We start from the raw sequence: 22,690 nt of genomic DNA, 5'->3' as shown, positions 1-22,690 counted from the left end.
GGGGAAAAGTGAAAGGCAACGATAAAGGGATGGTAGGGAGAAGGAAGCTGAAAGGCAATACGCAGTTCAAGGATTTGTTATTATCCTAGAAGTGCAATTATAGTAGTCCTCCCCTATTACAGTGGAGCTATGTTCTCTCTATGTGTTTGGTGGAGATGAGGCATCACAATTACTGCAGCTGTTTATTGGTAGGCAGGTAGACCTAGTGTGTTACAGCAGCTTGGCCCTTAGGCCTGCTTCCCTGTGTCTGCTTGTCTTCCACTCTCAAAGTCTGTCACTCTAAGTCGAATTTGTCTCCTACTCATCTTTCTAGCTTTGTTTACTTTCCCTGAGACAGCAGCAATGTACTCACAGACTTTACAGTCCCTCATCCCTCCAACAATGAGGGACAGTTCATCTGTTGCATCTCAGTAGAAGAGGGGGTTAAAATTGATTTTTTAAAACATTTTGTTTATTAAAACAAGCACACATAAAACTTGAAAAAGAAAAACAGTTGAAGTAAGAAGTTTACATACACCTTAGCCAAATATACAGTGCCTTGCGAAAGTATTTGGCCCCCTTGAACTTTGCGACCTTTTGCCACATTTCAGGCTTCAAACATAAAGATATAAAACTGTATTTTTTTAAAGATATAAAACTGTACATTTATTGGATATTTTAAACTTTTTTAACAAATCAAAAATTGAAAAATTGGGCGTGCAAAATTATTCAGCCCCTTTACTTTCAGTGCAGCAAACTCTCTCCAGAAGTTCAGTGAGGATCTCTGAATGATCCAATGTTGACCTAAATGACTAATGATGATAAATACAATCCACCTGTGTGTAATCAAGTCTCCGTATAAATGCACCTGCACTGTGATAGTCTCAGAGGTCCGTTAAAAGCGCAGAGAGCATCATGAAGAACAAGGAACACACCAGGCAGGTCCGAGATACTGTTGTGAAGAAGTTTAAAGCCGGATTTGGATACAAAAAGATTTCCCATGCTTTAAACATCCCAAGGAGCACTATGCAAGCGATAATATTGAAATGGAAGGAGTATCAGACCACTGCAAATCTATCAAGACCTGGCCGTCCCTCTAAACTTTCAGCTCATACAAGGAGAAGACTGATCAGAGATGCAGCCAAGAGGCCCATGATCACTCTGGATGAACTGCAGAGATCTACAGCTGAGGTGGGAGACTCTGTCCATAGGACAACAGTCAGTCGTATATTGCACAAATCTGGCCTTTATGGAAGAGTGGCAAGAAGAAAGCCATTTCTTAAAGATATCCATAAAAAGTGTCGTTTAAAGTTTGCCACAAGCCACCTGGGAGACACACCAAACATGTGGAAGAAGGTGCTCTGGTCAGATGAAACCAAAATTGAACTTTTTGGCAACAATGCAAAACGTTATGTTTGGCGTAAAAGCAACACAGCTCATCACCCTGACCACACCATCCCCACTGTCAAACATGGTGGTGGCAGCATCATGGTTTGGGCCTGCTTTTCTTCAGCAGGGACAGGGAAGATGGTTAAAATTGATGGGAAGATGGATGGAGCCAAATACAGGACCATTCTGGAAGAAAACCTGATGGAGTCTGCAAAAGACCTGAGACTGGGACGGAGATTTGTCTTCCAACAAGACAATGATCCAAAACATAAAGCAAAATCTACAATGGAATGGTTAATAAATAAACATATCCAGGTGTTAGAATGGCCAAGTAAAAGTCCAGACCTGAATCCAATCGAGAATCTGTGGAAAGAACTGAAAACTGCTGTTCACAAATGCTCTCCATCCAACCTCACTGAGCTCGAGCTGTTTTGCAAGGAGGAATGGGAAAAAATTTCAGTCTCTCGATGTGCAAAACTGATAGAGACATACCCCAAGCGACTTACAGCTGTAATCGCAGCAAAAGGTGGTGCTACAAATTATTAACTTAAGGGGGCTGAATAATTTTGCATGCCCAATTTTTCAGTTTTTGATTTGTTAAAAAGTTTGAAATATCCAATAAAGGTCGTTCCACTTCATGATTGTGTCCCACTTGTTGTTGATTCTTCACAAAAAAATACAGTTGTATATCTTTATGTTTGAAGCCTGAAATGTGGCAAAAGGTCGCAAAGTTCAAGGGGGCCGAATACTTTCGCAAGGCACTGTATTTAAACTCAGTTTTACACAATTCCTGACATTTAATCCACTTAAAAATCCACTGTCTTAGGTCAGTTAGGATCACCACTTTATTTTAAGAATGTGAAATGTCAGAATAATAGTAGAGAGAATGATTTATTTCAGCTTTGATTTCTTTCATCACATTCCCAGTGGGTCAGAAGTTTACATACACTCAATTCGTATTTGGTAGCATTGCCTTTAAATAATTTAATTTGGGTCAAACGTTTCAGGTAGCCTTCCACAAGCTTCCCACAATAAGTTGGGTGAATTTTGGCCTATTCCTCCTGACAGAGCTGATGTAACTGAGTCAGGTTTGTAGGCCTCCTTGCTCGCATGCTTTTTCAGTTCTGCCACAAATTTTCTATAGGTTTGAGGTCAGGGCTTTGTGATGGCCACTCCAATACCTTGACTTTGTTGTCCTTAATTAAGCCATTTTGCAACAACTTTGGAAGTATGCTTGGGGTCATTGCTCATTTGGAAGACCCATTTGCAACCAACCACGGTTGGGATGGTGTTCTTCGGCTTGCAAGCCTCCCCCTTTTCCTCCAAACATAACGACAGTCATTATGGCCAAAGTTCTATTTTTGTTTCGTCAGACCAGAGGACATTCCTCCAAAAAGTACAATCTTTGTCCACATGTGCAGTTGCAAACTGTAGTCTAGTGTTTTAATGGCAGTTTTGGAGCAGTGGCTTCTTCCTTGCTGAGTGGCCTTTCAGGTTATGTCGATATACGACTCATTTTACTGTGGAAATAGATACTTGTGTACCTGTTTCCTCCAGCATATTCACAAGGTCCTTTGCTGTTGTTCTGGGATTGATTTGCACTTTTCGCACCAAAGTACGCTCATCTCTAGGAGACAGAACACATCTCCTTCCTGAGCTGTGTGAAGGCTGCATGGTCCCATGGTGTTTATACTTGCGTACTATTGTTTGTACAGATGAACGTGGTAACTTCAAGCATTTGGAAATTGCTCCCGAGGATGAACCAGACTTGTGGAGGTCTACAATTTGTTTCTGAGGTCTTGGCTGATTTCTTTTGATTTTCCCATGGTGTCAAGTAAAGAGGCACCGAGTTTGAAGGGAGGCCTTGAAATATATCCACAGGTACACATCCAATTGACTCAAATGATGTCAATTAGCCTATCAGAGGCTTCTAAAGCCATGACATCATTTTCTGAAATTTTCCAAGCTGTTTAAAGGCACAGTCAACTTAGTGTTTGTAAACTTCTGACCCACTGGAATTGTGATACAGTGAATTATAAGTGAAATAATCTGTCTGTAAACAATTGTTGGAAAAATGACTTATGTCATGCACAAAGTAGATGTCCTAACCAACTTGCCAAAACTATAGTTTGTTAACAAGAAATTTGTGGAGTGGTTGAAAAATGAGTTTTAATGACACCAATCTTAGAGGAAGTATACTTCTGACTTCAACTGTACATGTACATTAGTAAATTCATGGAGGATAACACACAAAGTCTTGGACTTATTTCAATTGTGGTCCTCTTGTGACAAAATTGCTCGGCAAGATTGGCAACACAGTGTTACACAGTATGGCAGCGAAACATACAGTGGCTTGCAAAAGTATTCACCCCCATGGCATTTTTCCTATTTTGTTGCCTCATAACCTGGAATTAAAATCTATTTTCTGGGGGTTGTATCATTTGATTTACACAACATGCCTACTACTTTGAAGATGCAACCTTTTTTAAATTGTGAAACAAACAAGAAATAAGACCAAAAAAAGAAAACTTGAGTGTGCATAACTATTCACCCCCCAAAGCAAATACTTTGTAGAGCAACCTTTTGCAGCAACTACAGTTGCAAGCCTCTTGGGGTAAGTCTCTATAAGCTTGGCACATCTAGCCACTGGGATGTTTGCCTATTCTTCAAGGCAAAACTGCTCCAGCTCTTTCAAGTTGGATGGGTTCCACTGTTATACAAGAATCTTTAAGTCATACCACATATTCTCAATTGGATTGAGGTCTGGGCTTTGTCTAAACCATTCCAAGACATTTAAACCACTCAAGTGTTGCTTTAGCAGTAAGCTTAGGGTCATTGTCTTGCTGGAAGGTGAACCTCCGCCCCAGACTCAATTCTCTGGAAGACTGAAACAGGTTTCCCTCAAGAATTTCCCTGTATTTAGCGCCATCCACCATTCCTTCAATTCCGACAAGGTTCCTCGTCCCTGCCGATGAAAAACATACCGACAGCATGATTCTGCCACCACCATGCTTCACTGTGGGAATGGTGTTCTCGGGGTGATGGGAGGTGTTGGGTTTGCGCCAGACATAGCGTTTTCCTTGATGGCCTAAAAGCTCAATTTTAATCTCATCTAACCAGACTGGTGCGGAAAGGTAGCCTAGTGGTTAGAGTGTTGGACTAGTAACCAGAAGGTTGCAAGTTCAAATCCCTGAGCTGACAAGGTACAAGTCTGTTGTTCTGCCCCTGAACAGGCAGTTAACCCACTGTTCCTAGGCTGTCATTGAAATTAAGAATTTGTTCTTAACTGACTTGCCTAGTTAAATAAAGTATAAAATAAAAACTTATTTTTTATTTGGGGAGTCTCCCACATGCCTTTTGGTGAACACCAAAAGTGTTTGCTTATTCCTATGGACAGATACTCCAATCTCCGCTGTGGAGCTATGCAGCTCCTTCAGGGTTATCTTTGGTCTCTTTGTTGCCTCTCTGATTAATGCCCTCCTTGCCTGGTCCATGAGTTTTGGTGGGCGGCCATCTCATGGCAGGTTTGTTGTGGTGCCATATTCTTTCCATTCTTTAATAATGGATGCCTACCACTCTGTGGGATGTTCAAAGTTTCAGATTTTTTTAATAACCCAACCCTGATCTGTACTTCTCCACAACTTTGTCCCTGACCTGTTTGGAGAGCTCCTTGGTCTTCATGGAGCCGCTTGCTTGGTGGTGCCCTTACTTAGTGGTGTTGCAGACTCTGGGGCCTTTCAGAACAGGTGTATATATACTGAGATCATGTGACAGATCACGTGACACTTAGATTGCACACAGGTGGAATTTATTTAACTAATTATGTGACTTCTGGAGGTAATTGGTTGCACCATATCTTATTTAGGGTTTCATAGCAAAGGGGGTGAATACATACGAAAACACCACTTTTCAGTTTTAATTTTAATTACAGGTTGAAATGAAACAAAATAGGAAAAATGCCAAGGGTGGTGAATATTTTTGCAAGGCACTGTATAAAAAATGAATACAAGAAACACATCTTTCATTATTGCAGTTACATCAGAGGGAACATTCATATGGGCACACAGGTTTTTAACCTTCTTTTTAAAGCTGCCCAGAGAGGACGTCGTTTTTATGGGCACTCTGAGGTTCCTTTATACAAGAAAGCATATTTTCCAGCATTACTCCTGAACCTGTATGAGCACACATTAGCAACACCTGATCTGGTGCTGTGGTTGTGTGCATCCCTAACAGGGGGAAAGTTATCAGTCCAATATCTGGGCGCAGAACCATAAATAATCCTGTTAACCAGACCCAGTGTAATCTTGGAAACCCTAGCCTCAACAGGCAGCCAGTTGAGTACCTGAAAGTAGCTCCTGTCTATGTGAGTATGTGGAATCACCTTCAATATTACCTTGATCAGCTTATTCTGGGCTATCTGGAGCTTCCACTTCAGAAGCTTAAATAAGCACCAAAACCATAGTAGCTTCGTCAAAACGCCATTGAATCAGGGCAGTGGCAAGCACTCTCATTGAGTCCTTATCAAGCAGCTTGGACATTCTTGCCCAAAACGTGGTCCTAGCATTACATTTCCCAAGCATTTTATTGGCCATGCTCACACCCCCCAAGCTCCATCAAGGATACAGCCCAGGTAGCTAACAGAGGTTTTTATAGAAAACGTGGAGGAACTGTGTCACTGACAAATTCCAGCCCTGAAGATCTGACAAGCACTTCCAGGCTCATTCTGGGCTGAAACAATCTAAGCATCTGCTGATTTATAATCATGCCTCAAATGTGTAGTTACATCTTTGAAATGTAGCTTTCCAATCAGTTCCATTTGGAGCTATGACTAGCCTAAGAGCAAGCCATACCTAATGATCAGAAATAATGAGCATTGTAAAGCACTTTCTATCTTATGCCTTCGTGCACAAGTTAAACTGAGAGTGAGAGGCTGATTGAAAATGATATTATTCATGATAAGGCACTCAGTCAAGGTCACTGGTGAATGTCACACTAAATGGCGAGGCTTTTGTCTTACCCCCTGATAATTTACTATAGGTCCATGGAGTCTACATCTGAAAGGGCAACTGTATGTGTAGATATGCACATGTGATCTGTGTGTGTGTGTGTGTGTGTGTGTGTGTGTGTGTGTGTGTGTGTGTGTGTGTGTGTGTGTGTGTGTGTGTGTGTGTGTGTGTGTGTGTGTGTGTGGAGTATATTATCTCCATACACGTATGGTAAGCTCCACCAGCAAACATGTATCATGTGACTGTGTGGAGCCACTAGAGGGACTGGGGCTCTTTACTGCAGCAGACGGAAAGGTCCCCTCATCCCTCTCTCGTTGCAGGTCGTAATGAGAGGGCTGGGCCAGGCTGTCAAAGACCCAGGACCACAGGACATTAAAAGACAAATAAGGCCATAAAACACCTCTATGACTATGCATACTAATCTTTAGTCCGAGTGCCAACTCACTCTGTTTTATGTCTGAATTCATCACAAAGTGCCAGTGCGGCATAAAAGCAGAACTAATACTCTACACTTTCAAGCCCTCATTTGTACTTGAAAGTGTGATAGGACAGTGGGAAGCATACAAATACAATTCAATTGGATTCTAATTCTATGATGGGAACTATGGAAGGAATATGCTGATGCCTGTTCTTGTCTTTGTTGCCAATTCTGGGCTCCTATTGGTTGAGATATCCACATCATCAACATCTGCCCTTCAAACCAAATTTCATAAATATTTGACTCATTTTTATCAATAAATGCAATTTCATCATTGGTGCTTGCAGCTAGCTTTCCTTGACAAATGTAAAAATAAAAAAAGAACTCTCAAGCATTTCTAATGAGTTTTTCTCCTACAATTATTTGATAAGAGCAAACAGTACTGCAGGCAGCGTGCATGATCCAGTACCTGCTCCTGTGAGAGGTGAGAGCTCTCCTGATTACACGCAGCAGTGCTATCCCTCAAAGGGCAACCAGCGTGCAGCGCTGCACAGGCACAACACAGAGAGAGACAGAGAAACACACTCTTGCTGGCTCCCCCAGTCTCCACACCTCACCTCCTAGCACAGGCAAGGACTCTACTCCTGTCCTTTCTCAGGCTACAATCACACAGAGTTGAAGAGTCATACTGATAACATGAAAAGGTGAACGAGAGGACTGCTGGACCTGGGTTGGGGGCTCTCTGGTGTTCTGTTGAAAACGGTATGATGAGGGAGAGATTACACACAACAACACAAACACACACATGTATATGCCTGCAAGCACACACACACTCACTCACCACACTGAGCCCCAGCTGCTCTCTCTGCAGGTAGTCCAGGTTCCTGCGCTCCAAGCTGTCCAGGTAGTGCTGCAGTCTGGTGTAGGTGTAGGGGTAGCAGTAGGCAAACTGGTACACATCATCCTCTCTGTCAAAGCAGAAGGCGAAGGACATCACATAGTTTCTCCGATGGTCAGGGCAACGGTAGTAGTACACATTCTTAGCTGGGAGTCTTTGCCTGCAAGGACAGAACGACATATGATAAAGGTTTTACAGTGAATTCATCTCTCATATACAATACATGAGAATCATTCATGGTATAAATCGTTACATATTGGAGAAAAAAATATTTATATATATATTTTTATTTCTCCTTTATTTAACCAGGTAAGTTAGTTGAGAACAAGTTCTCAATTACAACTGCGACCTGGCCAAGATAACGCAAAGCAGTGCGACACAAACAACAAGTTACACATGGAAAAAACAAGCGTACAGTCAATAACACAAAATAAAAAAAAGACTATATACAGTGTGTGCAAATGGCGTGAGGAGGTAAGGCAATAAGTAATTAGCGAAGTAATTACAGTTTAGCAAAGTAACACTGGAGTGATAAATGAGCAGATGATGATGTGCAAGTATAAATACTGGTGTGCAAAAGAGCAGAAAAGTAAATAAAAACAATATGGGGATGAGGTAGGTAGATTGGGTGGGCTATTTACAGATGGGCTATGTACAGCTGCAGTGATCGGTTAACTGCTCAGACAGCTGATGTTTAAAGTTAGTGAGGGAAATTTAAGTCTCCAGCTTCAGCGATTTTTGCAATTCATTCCAGTCACTGGCAGCAGAGAACTGGAAGGAAATGGCGGCCAAAGGAGGTGTTGGCTTTGGGGACGACCAGTGAGATATACCTGCTGGAGCGCGTGCTACGGGTGGGTGTTGTTATTGTGACCAGTGAGCTGAGATAAGGCGGAGTTTTACCTAGCATAGACTTATAGATGACCTAGACCCAGTGGGTCTGGCGACAAATATGTAGCGAGGGCCAGCCGACTAGAGCATACAGGTCGCAGTGGTGGGTGGTATAAGGTGCTTTGGTGACAAAACAGATGGCACTGTGATAGACTGCATCCAGTTTGCTGAGTAGAGTATTGGAAGCTATTTTGTAAATGATATCGCTGAGGTCGAGGATCGGTAGGATAGTCAGTTTTATGAGCGTATGTTTGGCGGCTTGAGTGAAGGAGGCTTTGTTGTGAAATAGGAAGCCAATTCTAGTTTAAATTTTGGATTGGAGATGCTTAATATGAGTCTGGAGAGAGAGGTTACAGTCTAGCCAGACACCTAGGTATTTGTAGTTGTCCACATATTCTAAGTCAGAATCGTCCAGAGTAGCGATGCTAGTCGGGCGGGCAGGTGTGGGCAGCAAACGGTTGAAAAGCATGCATTTGGTTTTACTAGCGTTAAAGAGCAGTTGCAGTCCACAGAAGGAGTGTTGTATGGCATTGAAGCTCGTTTAGAGGTTAGTTAACACAGTGTCCAAGGAAAGGTCAGATGTATACAGAATGGAGTCGTCTGCGTAGAGGTAGATCAGGGAATCACCCGCAGCAAGAGTGACATCGTTGATATATACAGAGAAAATAGTCGGCCCGAGAATTGAACCCTGTGGTACCCCCATAGAGACTGCCAGAGGTCTGGACAACAGGCCCTCTGATTTGACACACTGAACTCTGTCTGAGAAGTAGTTGGTGAACCAGGAGAGGCAGTCATTTGAGAAACCAAGGCTGTTGATTCTGACGATAAGGATACGGTGATTGACAGAGTCGAAAGCCTTGGCCAGGTTGATGAAGGCGGCTGCACAGTACTGTCTTTTATCGATGGCGGTTATGATATCATTCAGTACCTTGAGCGTGGCTGAGGTGCACCCATGACCAGCTTGAAAACAGCGGAGAAGGTACGGTGGAATTCGAAATGGTCAGTGATCTGTTTATTAACTTGGTTTGGGTCTAGAGTGTCCGCCCCTTTGAAGAGGGGGATGAGCGCGGCAGCTTTCCAAACTTTACGAAAGAGAGGTTGAACAGACAGGGGTTGCAGAATATGGGTTGCAACAATGGCGGCAGATCATTTTAGAAAGTGAGGGTCCATATTGTCTAGCCCAGCTGATTTGTACGTGTCCAGGTTTTGCAGCTCTTTCAGAACATCTGCTATCTGGATTTGGGTGAAGGAGATGTTGTAGTTGGGGATGGAAATCTCAAGATTTTTGGTGGCCTTCCTTAGCCAGGATTCAGACACGGCAAGGACATCAGAGTTGGCGGAGTGTGCTAAAGCAGTGAGTAAAACAAACATAGAGAGGAGGCTTCTGATGTTAACATGCATGAAACCAAGGCTTTTTTGGTTACAGAAGTAAACAAATGAGAGTGCCTGGGGACATGCCTGGGTTAACCTCCACATCACCTGAGGAACAGAGGAGGAGTAGGATGAAGGTACGGCTAAAGGCTATCAAAACTGGTCGTCTAGTGCGTTTGGGACAGAGAATAAAAGGAGCAGATTTCTGGGCGTGGTAGAATAGATTCAGGGCATAATGTACAGACAGGGGTATGGTGGGGTGCGGGTACAGTGGAGGTAAACCCAGGCACCGAGTAATGATAAGGGAGGTTGCATCTCTGGATGGGCTAGTTATGCTGGATAAGGTCATCACATGTGTGGGAGGTGGGACAAAGGAGGTATATGAGGCATGTTGAGTGGGATTAGGGGCTCCGCAGTAAACTAAGACAAAAATAACTATCCTAAACAACAATGTGCAAGGCATATTGACATTTGAGAGAGACATAAAGCGAGGCATAAAGCAATCACAGGTGTTGATTGGGAGAGCTAGCTAAGGCAACAACGGGTAATACAACAACAGCTAATCAGCTAAACAGGTAAAATGGCAATGATTGGGCAGAAAGGGTCTGTTAACTACACACAGGGACTGAGTTAGGGCAGACAGATAAACAAAAATAAACTAAATGGAATACCGTGATTAATGAATAGTCCAGCAAGCATCAGCTATGTAACCAAGTGATCATAGGGTCTAGTGAACAGCATTAGATGGAAATGGGAAGCCGCGGGGTAGTCGTTACTACGCTGGCATGCGGGAGACACAGCGTTTAAAGTTAGCAGGCCGGGGTATGTAGAAACGCCTGCTCAGACATCCGGCGAAGGCCGGTTGAGGGCACTCAGGATGGAGTAAAGTCGGGGGACTAGTCGCAGTGTCGACAAAGTGTCCAGACCAGATAGCGAAAGAGGTTTTTATAGTTGTAGTAATTTTGTTTGCTAGCCCGGGAGATGTGCCTGGCTCGCGGCTAACTGGTGCTAGCTCCGGGGCAGGGGCGTTAGCCCCTATAGCCACTCGGTAGCAGTGATGATCCGATGCACAGGTCCAGAGCTTATGGCAAGGATCCGGTCGAGTGGTGGATTCTAGCCGTGTTGGGGTAGAATCCAGAAGGCATCGGCTGAGTAGCCGGGTGATCACAGAGTAGGCCAGGAGGTGGGCCTGGCTCAGGGCTAGCTTTGGGGCTGGTTCACTCGGTGACAGCTAGCTGTGATGATCAGGAGTAATGGTCCAGGGTTTACGGCAGGAATCCGGCGTGGTAGTGGAGAAAACAGTCCGAAGCTGGCAAGTATTATCCAGGCTAAAACAACGTGCAGAAGGAAAGGCCGCTAGCAGTGGCTAACAATGGCTAAATAGCTAGTAGCTAATTAGCTGGCTAGCTCTGATGGCGGTTCTGGCTAAAAAATGTCTAAAAAAATTGTGGCTCCGTGTCACATTGGGTGAGATGGGTTACCGGAAGGTATATTTAATTTAAAAATGGAAGAGATTGAAAATAAATTGAAATATATACAAAAAAGACGAAAAATACCAAAGTACAGAGGACGACGAAAAAACGCATCTGCACTGCTACGCAAAGAACCTTTCTCCTAATCAGGGGTTGATCATCGATTATAATGGGACAATTGCTTGCAGAGTTTTGTGTATAAAGTCATTGGTATCAATGAGTGCATGGACCAGTCAGTCCCTCCAGTGTTTCGCGGCAGTTTTTTGTGATAGTTGTGGGCAAAAATGCAGGATTGTCCTGCGGCAATTCTGCCATTTTGCATGGCAATATTCAATGATTCTGCCCAAATTGTCAAAACAAAAATGCGCTGACGGAGGAAAATGTGGCTTGATTGAAAATGTTATGCCGAAAGGTCCCATGATTGGTTAGAATTGCAAGCCCTCTTTTTCTAGTGTGATGATCAGACAGTTTTATGCACTAATATTGTGAACATTTTATTATTATTATTATATTTTTTTTACCCCGTTTTTTTCCCCAATTTCGTGGTATCCAATTGTTTTAGTAGCTACTATCTTGTCTCATCGCTACAACTCCCGTACGGGCTTGGGAGATACGAAGGTTGAAAGTCATGCGTCCTCCGATACACAACCCAACCAAGCCGCACTGCTTCTTAACTTCTTCGATATAGGGGCCGCTCTTTTAATTTTTGGATAAAAAAACGTTCCTGGGGAAAAAACAAGATATTTTGTCACGAAAAGATGCTCGACTATGCATATAATAGACAGCCTTGGAAAGAAAACACTCAAAGATCACACAAAGATATTGTCTGTGAGTGCCCCAGAACTAATGCTACAGGCGAAACCAAGATTAAATTTCATACAGGAAATGCCCAGATTTTGAATGCGCTGTGTTCCAATGTCTCCTTATATGGCTGTGAATGCGCCAAGAATGAGCCTACACTTTCTGTCGTTTCCCCAAGGTGTCTGCAGCATTGTGACGTATTTGTAGGCATATCATTGGAAGATTGACCATAAGAGACTACATTTACCAGGTGTCCGCTTGGGGTCCTCTGTCGAAATTATTGCGCAATCTCCAGCTGCGTCCACTTTTCCATTAGGTTCAGAGGAGAAAGGCAACTGCCACGAATGATTTATCATCGAATAGATATGTGAAAAACACCTTGAGGATTGATTCTAAACAACGTTTGCCATGTTTCTGTCGATATTATGGAGTTAATTTGGAAAAAAGTTTGGCGTTGTAATGACTGAATTTTCGGGTTTTGTTCTTAGCCAAACGTGATTAACAAAACGGAGTGATTTCTCCTACACAAATAATCTTTTTGGAAAAACTGAACATTTTCTATCTAACTGAGAGTCTCCTCATTGAAAACATCCGAAGTTCTTCAAAGGTAAATGATTTTATTTGAATGCTTTTCTTGTTTTTGTGAAAATATTGCCTGCTGAATGCTAGGCTTAATGCTATGCTAGCTATCAATACAAATGCTTGTGTAGCTATGGTTAAAAAGCATATTTTGAACATCTGAGATGACAGTGTTGTTAACAAAAGGCTAAGCTTGTGAGCCAATATATTTATTTCATTTCATTTGAGATTTTCATGAATAGTTAACGTTGCGTTATGCTAATGAGCTTGAGGCTATGATTACGCTCCTTGATAAGGGATTGCTCGACGCTAGAGGTTATCACAGCGCGCATCCAACCCGGAAGCCAGCCGCACCAATGTGTCGGAGGAAACACCGTGCACCTGGCAACCTTGGTCAGCGCGCACTGCGCCCGGCCCGCCACAGGAGACGCTGGTGCGCGATGAGACAAGGACATCCCTACCGGCCAACCCCTCCCTAACCGGAGTGACTCTAGGACAATTGTGCGTCGCCCCACGGACCTCCGGGTCGCGGCCGGTTACGACAGAGCCTGGACGCGAACCCAGTCTCTGATGCCACAGCTGGCGCTGCAGTATATATTGTGACCATTTGACTGTTTTATGCTGTAATAGTGTAATGATTGGTCAAATTTGCAAGCCCTCGCGTAATATGAGGGGAACTGTTGATTTTGCTAAAATGTATTGTGATCGCAGAATCACAAAATCCTACAGGGACTGACCAATGGATATTTCTAGTCTTACTATCATCCGGTCATGCCAACGGCTGAAAGGACAGAGTGATCCATGGGCCTTAGGTAGCGATCAATGAGAAATATGACACTACCGCATCCCCTACAGGCTCTCAGTTTACTGCTTTGCTCTGCTCTATTCCTCTCCCTGCTTCTACATCTCTCCTGTTCACTGGGATTCATCTCCCTGAGTTGCATCCCAAACTAACTGGATTAAGCAGGACATTTCATACAGGCTAACAAATAATGGTACAGCCTAGATGAATGAGTGTCTACGCAGTTGATAACTGCATATACAGCTGTGCACATGCAAATCAAAACTCTGACAGAAAGGAAATGTGAGAGAAAAGGTGTTGGGGAAGACAGGGAATAACGAGCCACAACAAATGCTGGCGAAGAGGAGAAGAAGAAAATCTTTGGAAAATGCAATAACGGAAAGGCACTGAGCTAAGGCCACAGAGAGGAGGACGGGAGGGAGAGAGAGAGAGAGGGTAAGAGAGTGAGGAGGAGGGAGATGTAAGATAAGGAGAGGACGAGAAGGAGGAGGCAGATCAGAGGCTGTGATGGCAGGCTGCTGGCATCTCTCCTGTAGGAGCAGGATCAGATGGAGATGCTATCTGTGTCTGATAGCAGCCTGCCGTCCTGAACAGCCCGTCTGATAAGCGGAAGGAGCAGGCAGCCTGTCTCAAATAAACTTGGGACTCACTGACCCCCCTCTCAATAAACCCCATACTCTACTGTGTATCCTCTCAACTAGGGATGGGCAGAGGGGGGAAAAGGCTGTTGTTTTTAATGCAGCTACAAAGTGAAACACGAAATTAGAATTAAACAAAATTAGCCTAGTTTGGTAAGGCAAATGAAAGAAAGGGGAAGAAGGCGGCAGGGTAGCCTAGTGGTTAGAGCGTTGGACTAGTAACTGGAAGAGCGTTGGACTAGTAACTGGAAGGTTGCAAGTTCAAACCCCTGAGCTGACCCCCGAGCTGACAAGGTACAAATCTGTTGTTCTGCCCCTGAACAGGCAGTTAACCCACTGTTCCTAGGCCGTCATTGAAAATAAGAATTTGTTCTTAACTGACTTGCTTAACTGACTTGCTTAACTGACTTAAATAAAGGTAAAAAAAAAAAGTGCCAAGCTGATTATTCCACTGGTAGAGGAGAAAGAGTTCCTATCTCTGTGTGCCTGTCTCAGCAGAATACTAATGCAGCCACCCCACCCTGCCTCATGCCTGGCTGAAGGGAAAGAGGGCAAGAGAGGGGAGTGAGAGAAGAAGGGCAGTGAGCAGTGCTGGCCTCCCTCCTACCTCCAGAACAGGCTCTTATCCAGTGTCTGCAGAGCCCCAAGGCCAGTGGGTGTCTAACCCACATCAGTGCACTGCATCCTACAGGGCATTAGGGGAATTGTCAACAATACTACTGGGCACAGGCCCAGTAACATACACCACACATACATATATATGCATGTGCTCAACAAGTGCCATGAAGAGGAGAACAGGGAAGCAATAATGAAAAACTTCTCTTTGAAGAATTTCTAAATGTTCCATACTTGTTTGATCTGCTTGTGTAATCAAATATATGTATACTCAGTGTGATATCTTAGTTTGTTGGCTCATGCAATTACCTTTGATTACAATTAAATATATGACCTTTTATTTAAATCAAAGGATTTCATTAAAATCAACCATATTGGTTTATTGTTGGATGAAAAATGTGTTTATGTTGGAGATGTGTTTGTCCTGGTAATGTGAAGAAGAAGACAAAGACGAATTACGCACACACGCACAAACACACACACGTACACGTGCATGAGAGTTTATGTCAGGAGGTCCCAGGTGTTTTGCCTTCTCCAGTGTTTGTCCAGAGCTGAGATCAGGACCTCCTGCTGCTCCCTGCACACCCAGGAGGCGTGGCAGGCTGAGAACAGGGGGCCAGCTGCATTACCCTGTCACACCCCACACCGCTCAGTTAATGAAATAAGATGATACTTCATTTATTTATTTATTTGTTTGTCATTATCCAGCCATGCAGCTCTCCTCTGTACCATTTGACCTTGTGGGCTACTGACTGAGCGAGGCTTTGCTATTGATTTGAATTACCTGACAGGAATTTACTGCTGGCCATCCCAGGACTGCTTTACTGTTATTGGCCAAAGAAAATAGCTTTGAGTCTTCCTCTGGAGAGCAGCGATGCAGAGGCTGCTGTCCCCCTGGTTTATATCTCGGCAGTAGCTGCCCCCGAACGGCTGCTGGCAATTTGTTTTATCTAAATGATGCCGCCCCATGCGTCTCGTACTTCAGGATGTGGTACAGTGCCCCCATTCCCAAACAGATTTATCGCTGCATGTGGCTCAAAAAGCCGCCCCCGGATAATAATATGCACACGTGGTTTGACAATTCAGTGCTGCGGCAAACACACTCTCACAAACACATTCTACACCACAGAAAGCGCCATCCTGGAGCTCAAGGTCATCAACTGAACAAGGGCTGTAAGACAACAACACAACTTCAATACAAGAGCAGGCATACAGGAAGATAAGAAAAACTATACTCTCTGCTTGAAATTCCTTATGTGATAACATAGCTGCCCCAGCAGAATCCCGGTCAGTGTTTATATGCAGGCACCAAAGAGAGCAGAGCACTGGTAGCTAAAAGCAAGCCTTTATTGATGTGTCACTCTCCTTCCCTCCGCTTTTCAACTTCTCAACTGTTAGCAGATACAAGAAGGGCTTTGACTTTGATGTTGATCTGTTTCCCTCAGAAGTCTCAGAGATGAGGGATAAAATTGGTAGCTTTCATACTGGGGACATCTTGTCTATATTCTCAAATCAATCAAGCGTAGAGGTCACTACAGTCACGCTTCTCGATTCTCTCTCTGCTTCCTTTTAGAGCTGTCATGTTGTAAACGCGGTCCTGTATGGCTCAGCCGGTAGAGAATGGAGCTTACAATGCCAAGAGTCGTGGGTTCGAGTCACACTGAGACCTCCCATATCTTAAATGTTTTAAAGCGTGACTTGAAGTCACTTTGGATACGTGTCTACTAGATGGCATATTATATTAATGGGTGGAAGGTTAAATGATTTACAATATGTGTATTCAACTGCCAAGTAACAAAACTAGTCACCAGCTCAAATTGTGACTAATGGAATCTCAGTTCCTAAAATATACACTACTGTTCAAAAGTTTGGGCTCACATAGAAATGTCCCTGTTTTTGAAAGAAAAGCACATTTTTGTCCATTAAAATAACATCAAATTGATTAGATATACAGTGTAGACAATGTTAATGTTGTAAATGACTATTGTAGTTGGAAACGGCTGATTTTTAATGGAATATCCACACAGCCGTACAGAGGCCCATTATCAGCAACCATCACTCCTGTGTTCCAATGGCCCATTGTGTTAGCTAATCCAAGTTTATCATTTTAAAATGCTAATTAATCATTAGAAAAACCTTCTGCAATTATGTTACGCAGCTGAAAACTTTTGGGCTGATTAAATAAGCAATAAAACTGGCCTTCTTTAGACTAGTATAGTATCTTGAGCATCAGCATTTGTGGGTTCAATTACAGGCTCTTCTTTTTACTGGTGTCCTTTAGTAGTGGTTTCTTTGCAGCAATTCGACCATGAAGGCCTGATTCACGCAGTCTCCTCTGAACAGTTGATGTTGAGATGGGTCTGTTACTTGAACTCTGTGAAGCATTTACAGTGCCTTGCGAAAGTATTTGGCCCCCTTGAACTTTGTGACCTTTTGCCACATTTCAGGCTTCAAACATAAAGATATAAAACTGTATTCATTTGTGAAGAATCAACAACAAGTGGGACACAATCATGAAGTAGAACAACATTTATTGGATATTTCAAACTTTTTTAACAAATCAAAAACTGAAAAATTTGGCGTGCAAAATTAATCAGCCCCCTTAAGTTAATACTTTGTAGCGCCACCTTTTGCTGCGATTACAGCTGTAAGTCGCTTGGGGTATGTCTCTATCAGTTTTGCACATCGAGAGACTGAAAACAGCTCGAGCTCAGTGAGGTTGGATGGAGAGCATTTGTGAACAGCAGTTTTCAGTTCTTTCCACAGATTCTTGATTGGATTCAAGTCTGGACTTTGACTTTGCCATTCTAACACCTGGATATGTTTATTTTTGAACCATTCCATTGTAGATTTTGCTTTATGTTTTGGATCATTGTCTTGTTGGAAGACAAATCTCCGTCCCAGTCTCAGGTCTTTTGCAGACTCCATCAGGTTTTCTTCCAGAATGGTCCTGTATTTGGCTCCATCCATCTTCCCATCAATTTTAACCATCTTCCCTGTCCCTGCTGAAGAAAAGCAGGCCCAAACCATGATGCTGCCACCACCATGTTTGACAGTTGGGATAGTGTGTTCAGGGTGATGAGCTGTGTTGCTTTTACGCCAAACATAACGTTTTGCATTGTTGCCAAAAAGTTCAATTTTGGTTTCATCTGACCAGAGCACCTTCTTCCACATGTTTGGTGTGTCTCCCAGGTGGCTTGTGGCAAACTTTAAACGACACTTTTTATGGATATCTTTAAGAAATGGCTTTCTTCTTGCCACTCTTCCATAAAGGCCAGATTTGTGCAATATACGACTGACTGTTGTCCTATGGACAGAGTCTCCCACCTCAGCTGTAGATCTCTGCAGTTCATCCAGAGTGATCATGGGCCTCTTGGCTGCATCTCTGATCAGTCTTCTCCTTGTATGAGCTGAAAGTTTAGAGGGACGGCCAGGTCTTGATAGATTTGCAGTGGTCTGATACTCCTTCCATTTCAATATTATCGCTTGCACAGTGCTCCTTGGGATGTTTAAAGCTTGGGAAATATTTTTGTATCCAAATCCGGCATTAAACTTCTTCACAACAGTATCTCGGACCTGCCTGGTGTGTTCCTTGTTCTTCATGATGCTCTCTGCGCTTTTAACGGACCTCTGAGACTATCACAGTGCAGGTGCATTTATACGGAGACTTGATTACACACAGGTGGATTGTATTTATCATCATTAGTCATTTAGGTCAACATTGGATCATTCAGAGATCCTCACTGAACTTCTGGAGACAGTTTGCTGCACTGAAAGTAAAGGGGCTGAATAATTTTGCACGCCCAATTTTTCAATTTTTAATTTGTTAAAAAAGTTTGAAATATCCAATAAATGTCGTTCCACTTCATGATTGTGTCCCACTTGTTGTTGACTCTTCACAAAAAAATACAGTTTTATATCTTTATGTTTGAAGCCTGAAATGTGGCAAAAGGTCGCAAAGTTCAAGGGGGCCGAATACTTTCACAAGGCACTGTATTTGTGCTGCAAATTCTGAGGCTGGTAACTCTAATGAACTTATCCACTGCAGCAGAGTTGATTGTATAGCACTTGATTTTTTTTTGCTGCTGCACTTGAAGAACCTTTCAACGTTCTTGATATTTTCAGGATTGACTGACCTTCATGTCTTAAAGTAATGATGGACTGTCATTTCTCTTTGCATATTTGAGCTGTTCTTGCCATAATATGGACTTTGTCTTTTTGCCAAATAGGGCTATCTTCTGTATTCCACCCAAACCTTTTCACAACACAACTGATAGGCTCTAACGCATTAAGAAGGAAATAAATTCCACAAATTAACTTTCAACAACTCACACCTGTTAATTGACATGCATTCCAGGTGACTACCTCATGAAGCTGGTTGAGAGAATGCGAAGAGTGTGCAAAGCCATCATCAAGGCAAAGGGTGGCTAATTTGAAGAATCTCAAATCTAAAATATATTTTGATATGTTTAACACTTGGTTACTACATTATTCCATATGTGTTATTTAATAGTTTTGTTATCTTCACTATTATTCTACAATGTAGAAAATAGAAAAAATAAAGAAAACCCTGGAATGAGTAGCTGTGTTTAAGCTTTTGACTGGTATTGTATATTTTATTTATTTTATTATATTTTTCACAATGATAATATACTACTAGTAGCATTTGAAGAGCCAATTTCTCTTCCTAACGCAAACACTGCCAGATGTTGTACAATTCCACTGTTGTTAAAATATGGCACAGCCTCCTTGTTTTGCGTACTAATCCAAGAAGAAATAGCTTTAGAATGATCAGGAACAAAGTCAAGTATGCCTCCTACTCACACATGTAATGTATCTCTCCATCATTTTGGATGCAGATCAGGCATAAAGACGGTATCCAATGTCACTGTTACTAAGCAACCTCTTTTGCTTTGTCATTCTGTTGGCAATATGTGATCACTGATGGTGTACTGGAATACCACGTAAAGCAGTTGCCATTGCAAGTCACTGAATGGCCTGGAAAGCATCAAATCAGTGCGTGGGTTTGAAACAATGTACAGTAGTCATGGGTTATTAGTAGGCTCCGGGCTTTCCTTTGGAAAGGCATCTCAAAAACCACTTACTGTAGAGACAATCAGCAGTTTACAAGAGACATCCGAGCCTGAACAGGGAACCTCTAAAGGTGTTAACATTAAAACCGTAAAGTCATTTCATTGGCTTATAATCCCTTTTTCCACAGCATTTTGGGGAAAGACAGAAGTTATAAAAGACATCACACATCTATGTCGGCATTGTTGTTCTCACCTTTCAACCCGCATGATTTGATTACTCTATTCCCTCTAAGTACATTAGCTTATTTGTCTTCCCAACGTTAAGCTATCCGATAGAGGCTTTTAAAATATCATTTCCTTTAGAGACTTCAATAAATTACAAACCCTTGGGTAAAATAGATTAAACAGGCCAACAATCAATACCACATGACATTCATAGTGCTTCACTTGACTTAATAGAATGCAGCAGCAGATGCAGTATTTATATTAGAGTTGAACCAAAGAGTGCAAAATCCCACCTAAAAGCACCAAATGTGCAAGTGCACAAAATGGCTGGGCTCAGTAGTACTGTTTGTTCTATTGTAGGAGCATGGGTGAGGCTTCAAATCCACTCATAAATGCTATTGGGACGTAGCCGTGTTAGAGCTAAGTGCCTGGCGAACAGCAACACACAGCCTCCCAGACCTTAAATCATTGGGTCATTAGACCTGAAATCATAAACTCAAAGCCCCAGAGTAATTGGAGGAAATGCACTGGGGTTGTATATTCCAATATAGTACTTTTACGACTTCTGCTTGCATGCAGAAATGGAAACTAGGAGGAACTTGAGCCAGGTCTAAAGACACTAAGTTGATATTATCTGATAGCAATAGGGCATTCATTCATATACGGTTTCTTATATCTATCAAAAAGCCCAACCCTTTTAATTCTTTATTTATCTCTATTTGGACTAGTGATGAAATGTGACATCATAGAGTGAATTTTGGGGGATTTTGCCAGAGGCCCATATCAACTTCTCCAGAGTCAGATGAACTTGTGGATACCATTTTTATTTATGTGTGCAGTTTGAAGGAAGTTGATAACCAGCAATAGCGCAATTGCTAACTATCGTTTAGCACAATGACCGGAAGTCTATGGGAACGGCTAGCATGAAAGGAAATTTTAAGAACGAGATGAGGGCTATCATTGCAGAGAGGTATCAGGTCACATGAGGTTGCTGCGTATTACTGCTGTGCCTCTTCTGTTAGTTACACAAATAAGGCACTGCTCCCCAGCTCACTTTTAGTAATGTTTTAAGAGCGATGCAAATGCTCTAGGACTAATCACTTTCGGACACACATACAGTTGAAGTCGGAAGTTTACATACACCTCAGCCAAATACATTTAAACTCTGTTTTTCACAATTCCTGACATTTAATCCTAGTAAAAATGTCCTGTCTTAGGTCAGTTAGGATCACCACTTTATTTTAAGAATGTGAAATGTCAGAATAATAGTAGAGAGAATGATTTATTTCAGCTTTTTCCTTCAGCACATTCCAAGTGGGTCAGCAGTTTATATATACTCAATTAGTATGTGGTAGCATTGCCTTTAAATTGTTTAACTTGGATCAGACGTTTCTGGTAGCCTTCCACAAGCTTTCCACAATAAATTAACAATAAGAATTTTGTCCCATTCCTCCTGACAGAGCTGGTGTAACTGAGTCAGGTTTGTAGGCCTCCTTGCTCACACATGTTTTTCAGTTCTGCCCACAAATTTTCTATAGGATTGAGGTCAGGGCTTTGTAATGGCCACTCCAATACATTGACTTTGTTGTCCTTAAGCCACTTTGCCACAACTTTGGAAGGATGCTTGGGGTCATTGTGCATTTGGAAGACCCATTTGTGACCAAGCTTCAACTTCCTGACTGATGTCTTGAGATGTTACTTCAATTTATCCACGGTTGGGATGGTGTTCTTCGGCTTGCAAGCATCCCCCTTTTTCCTCCAAACATAACGATGGTCATTATAGCCAAACAGTTACATTTTTGTTTCATCAGACCAGAGGACATTTCTCCAAAAAGTACAATCTTTTTTTTTGCAGTTGCAAACCATAGTCTGGCTTTTTTATGGTGTTTTTGGAGCAGTGGCTTCTTCCTTGCTGAGAGGTATTTCAGGTTATGTCGATATATGACTCGTTTTACTGTGGATATAGATACTTTTGTACCCGTTTCCTCCAGCATCTTCACAAGGTCCTTTGCTGTTGTTCTGGGATTGATGTGCACTTTTCGCACTAAATTATGTTCATCTCTAGGAGACAGAACACGTCTCCTTCCTGAGCGGTATGACGGCTGTGTTTATACTTGTGTACTATTGTTTGTACAGATGAACGTGGTACCTTCAGGCGTTTGAAAATTTCTCCCAAGGTTGAACCAGACTTGTGCAGGTCTACAATTTTTTTTCTGAGGTCTTGGCTGATTTCTTTTGATTTTCCCATGATGTCAAGCAAGAGGCACTGAATTTGAAGGTAGGCCTTGAAATACATCCACAGGTACACCTTCAATTGACTCAAATGATGTCAATTAGCCTATCAAAAGCTTCTAAAGCCATGACATAATTTTCTGGAATTTTCCAAGCTGTTTAAAGGCACAGTCATTTAGTGTATGTAAACTTCTGACACACTGAAATTGTGATACAGTGAATTAGTTGTCCTAACCAACATGCCAAAACTATAATTTCTTAACAAGAAATTTGTGGAGTGGTTGAAAAATGAGTTTTAATGACTCCAACCTAAGTGTATGCAAACTTCCGACTTTAACTGTACA

At 42.4% G+C, this 22,690-nt stretch overlaps 1 protein-coding gene across 1 annotated transcript in view; it reads right to left on the bottom strand.

Annotated features, from left to right (window-relative positions):
• LOC135556419 (cytosolic carboxypeptidase 6-like) overlaps positions 1–22,690 on the bottom strand; it is a 466,431-nt gene that overhangs the window by 190,640 nt on the left and 253,101 nt on the right. The window contains exon 5 of the mRNA XM_064989619.1: positions 7,634–7,850. Within this exon, the coding sequence (XP_064845691.1) occupies positions 7,634–7,850 (217 nt within the window). The remainder of the gene's footprint in view (positions 1–7,633; positions 7,851–22,690) is intronic.

This window comes from Oncorhynchus masou, chromosome 15 (genome assembly GCF_036934945.1).
Source record: "Oncorhynchus masou masou isolate Uvic2021 chromosome 15, UVic_Omas_1.1, whole genome shotgun sequence".
Taxonomy (NCBI): domain Eukaryota; kingdom Metazoa; phylum Chordata; class Actinopteri; order Salmoniformes; family Salmonidae; genus Oncorhynchus; species Oncorhynchus masou.
This window is presented reverse-complemented; position numbering and strand designations above follow the sequence as displayed.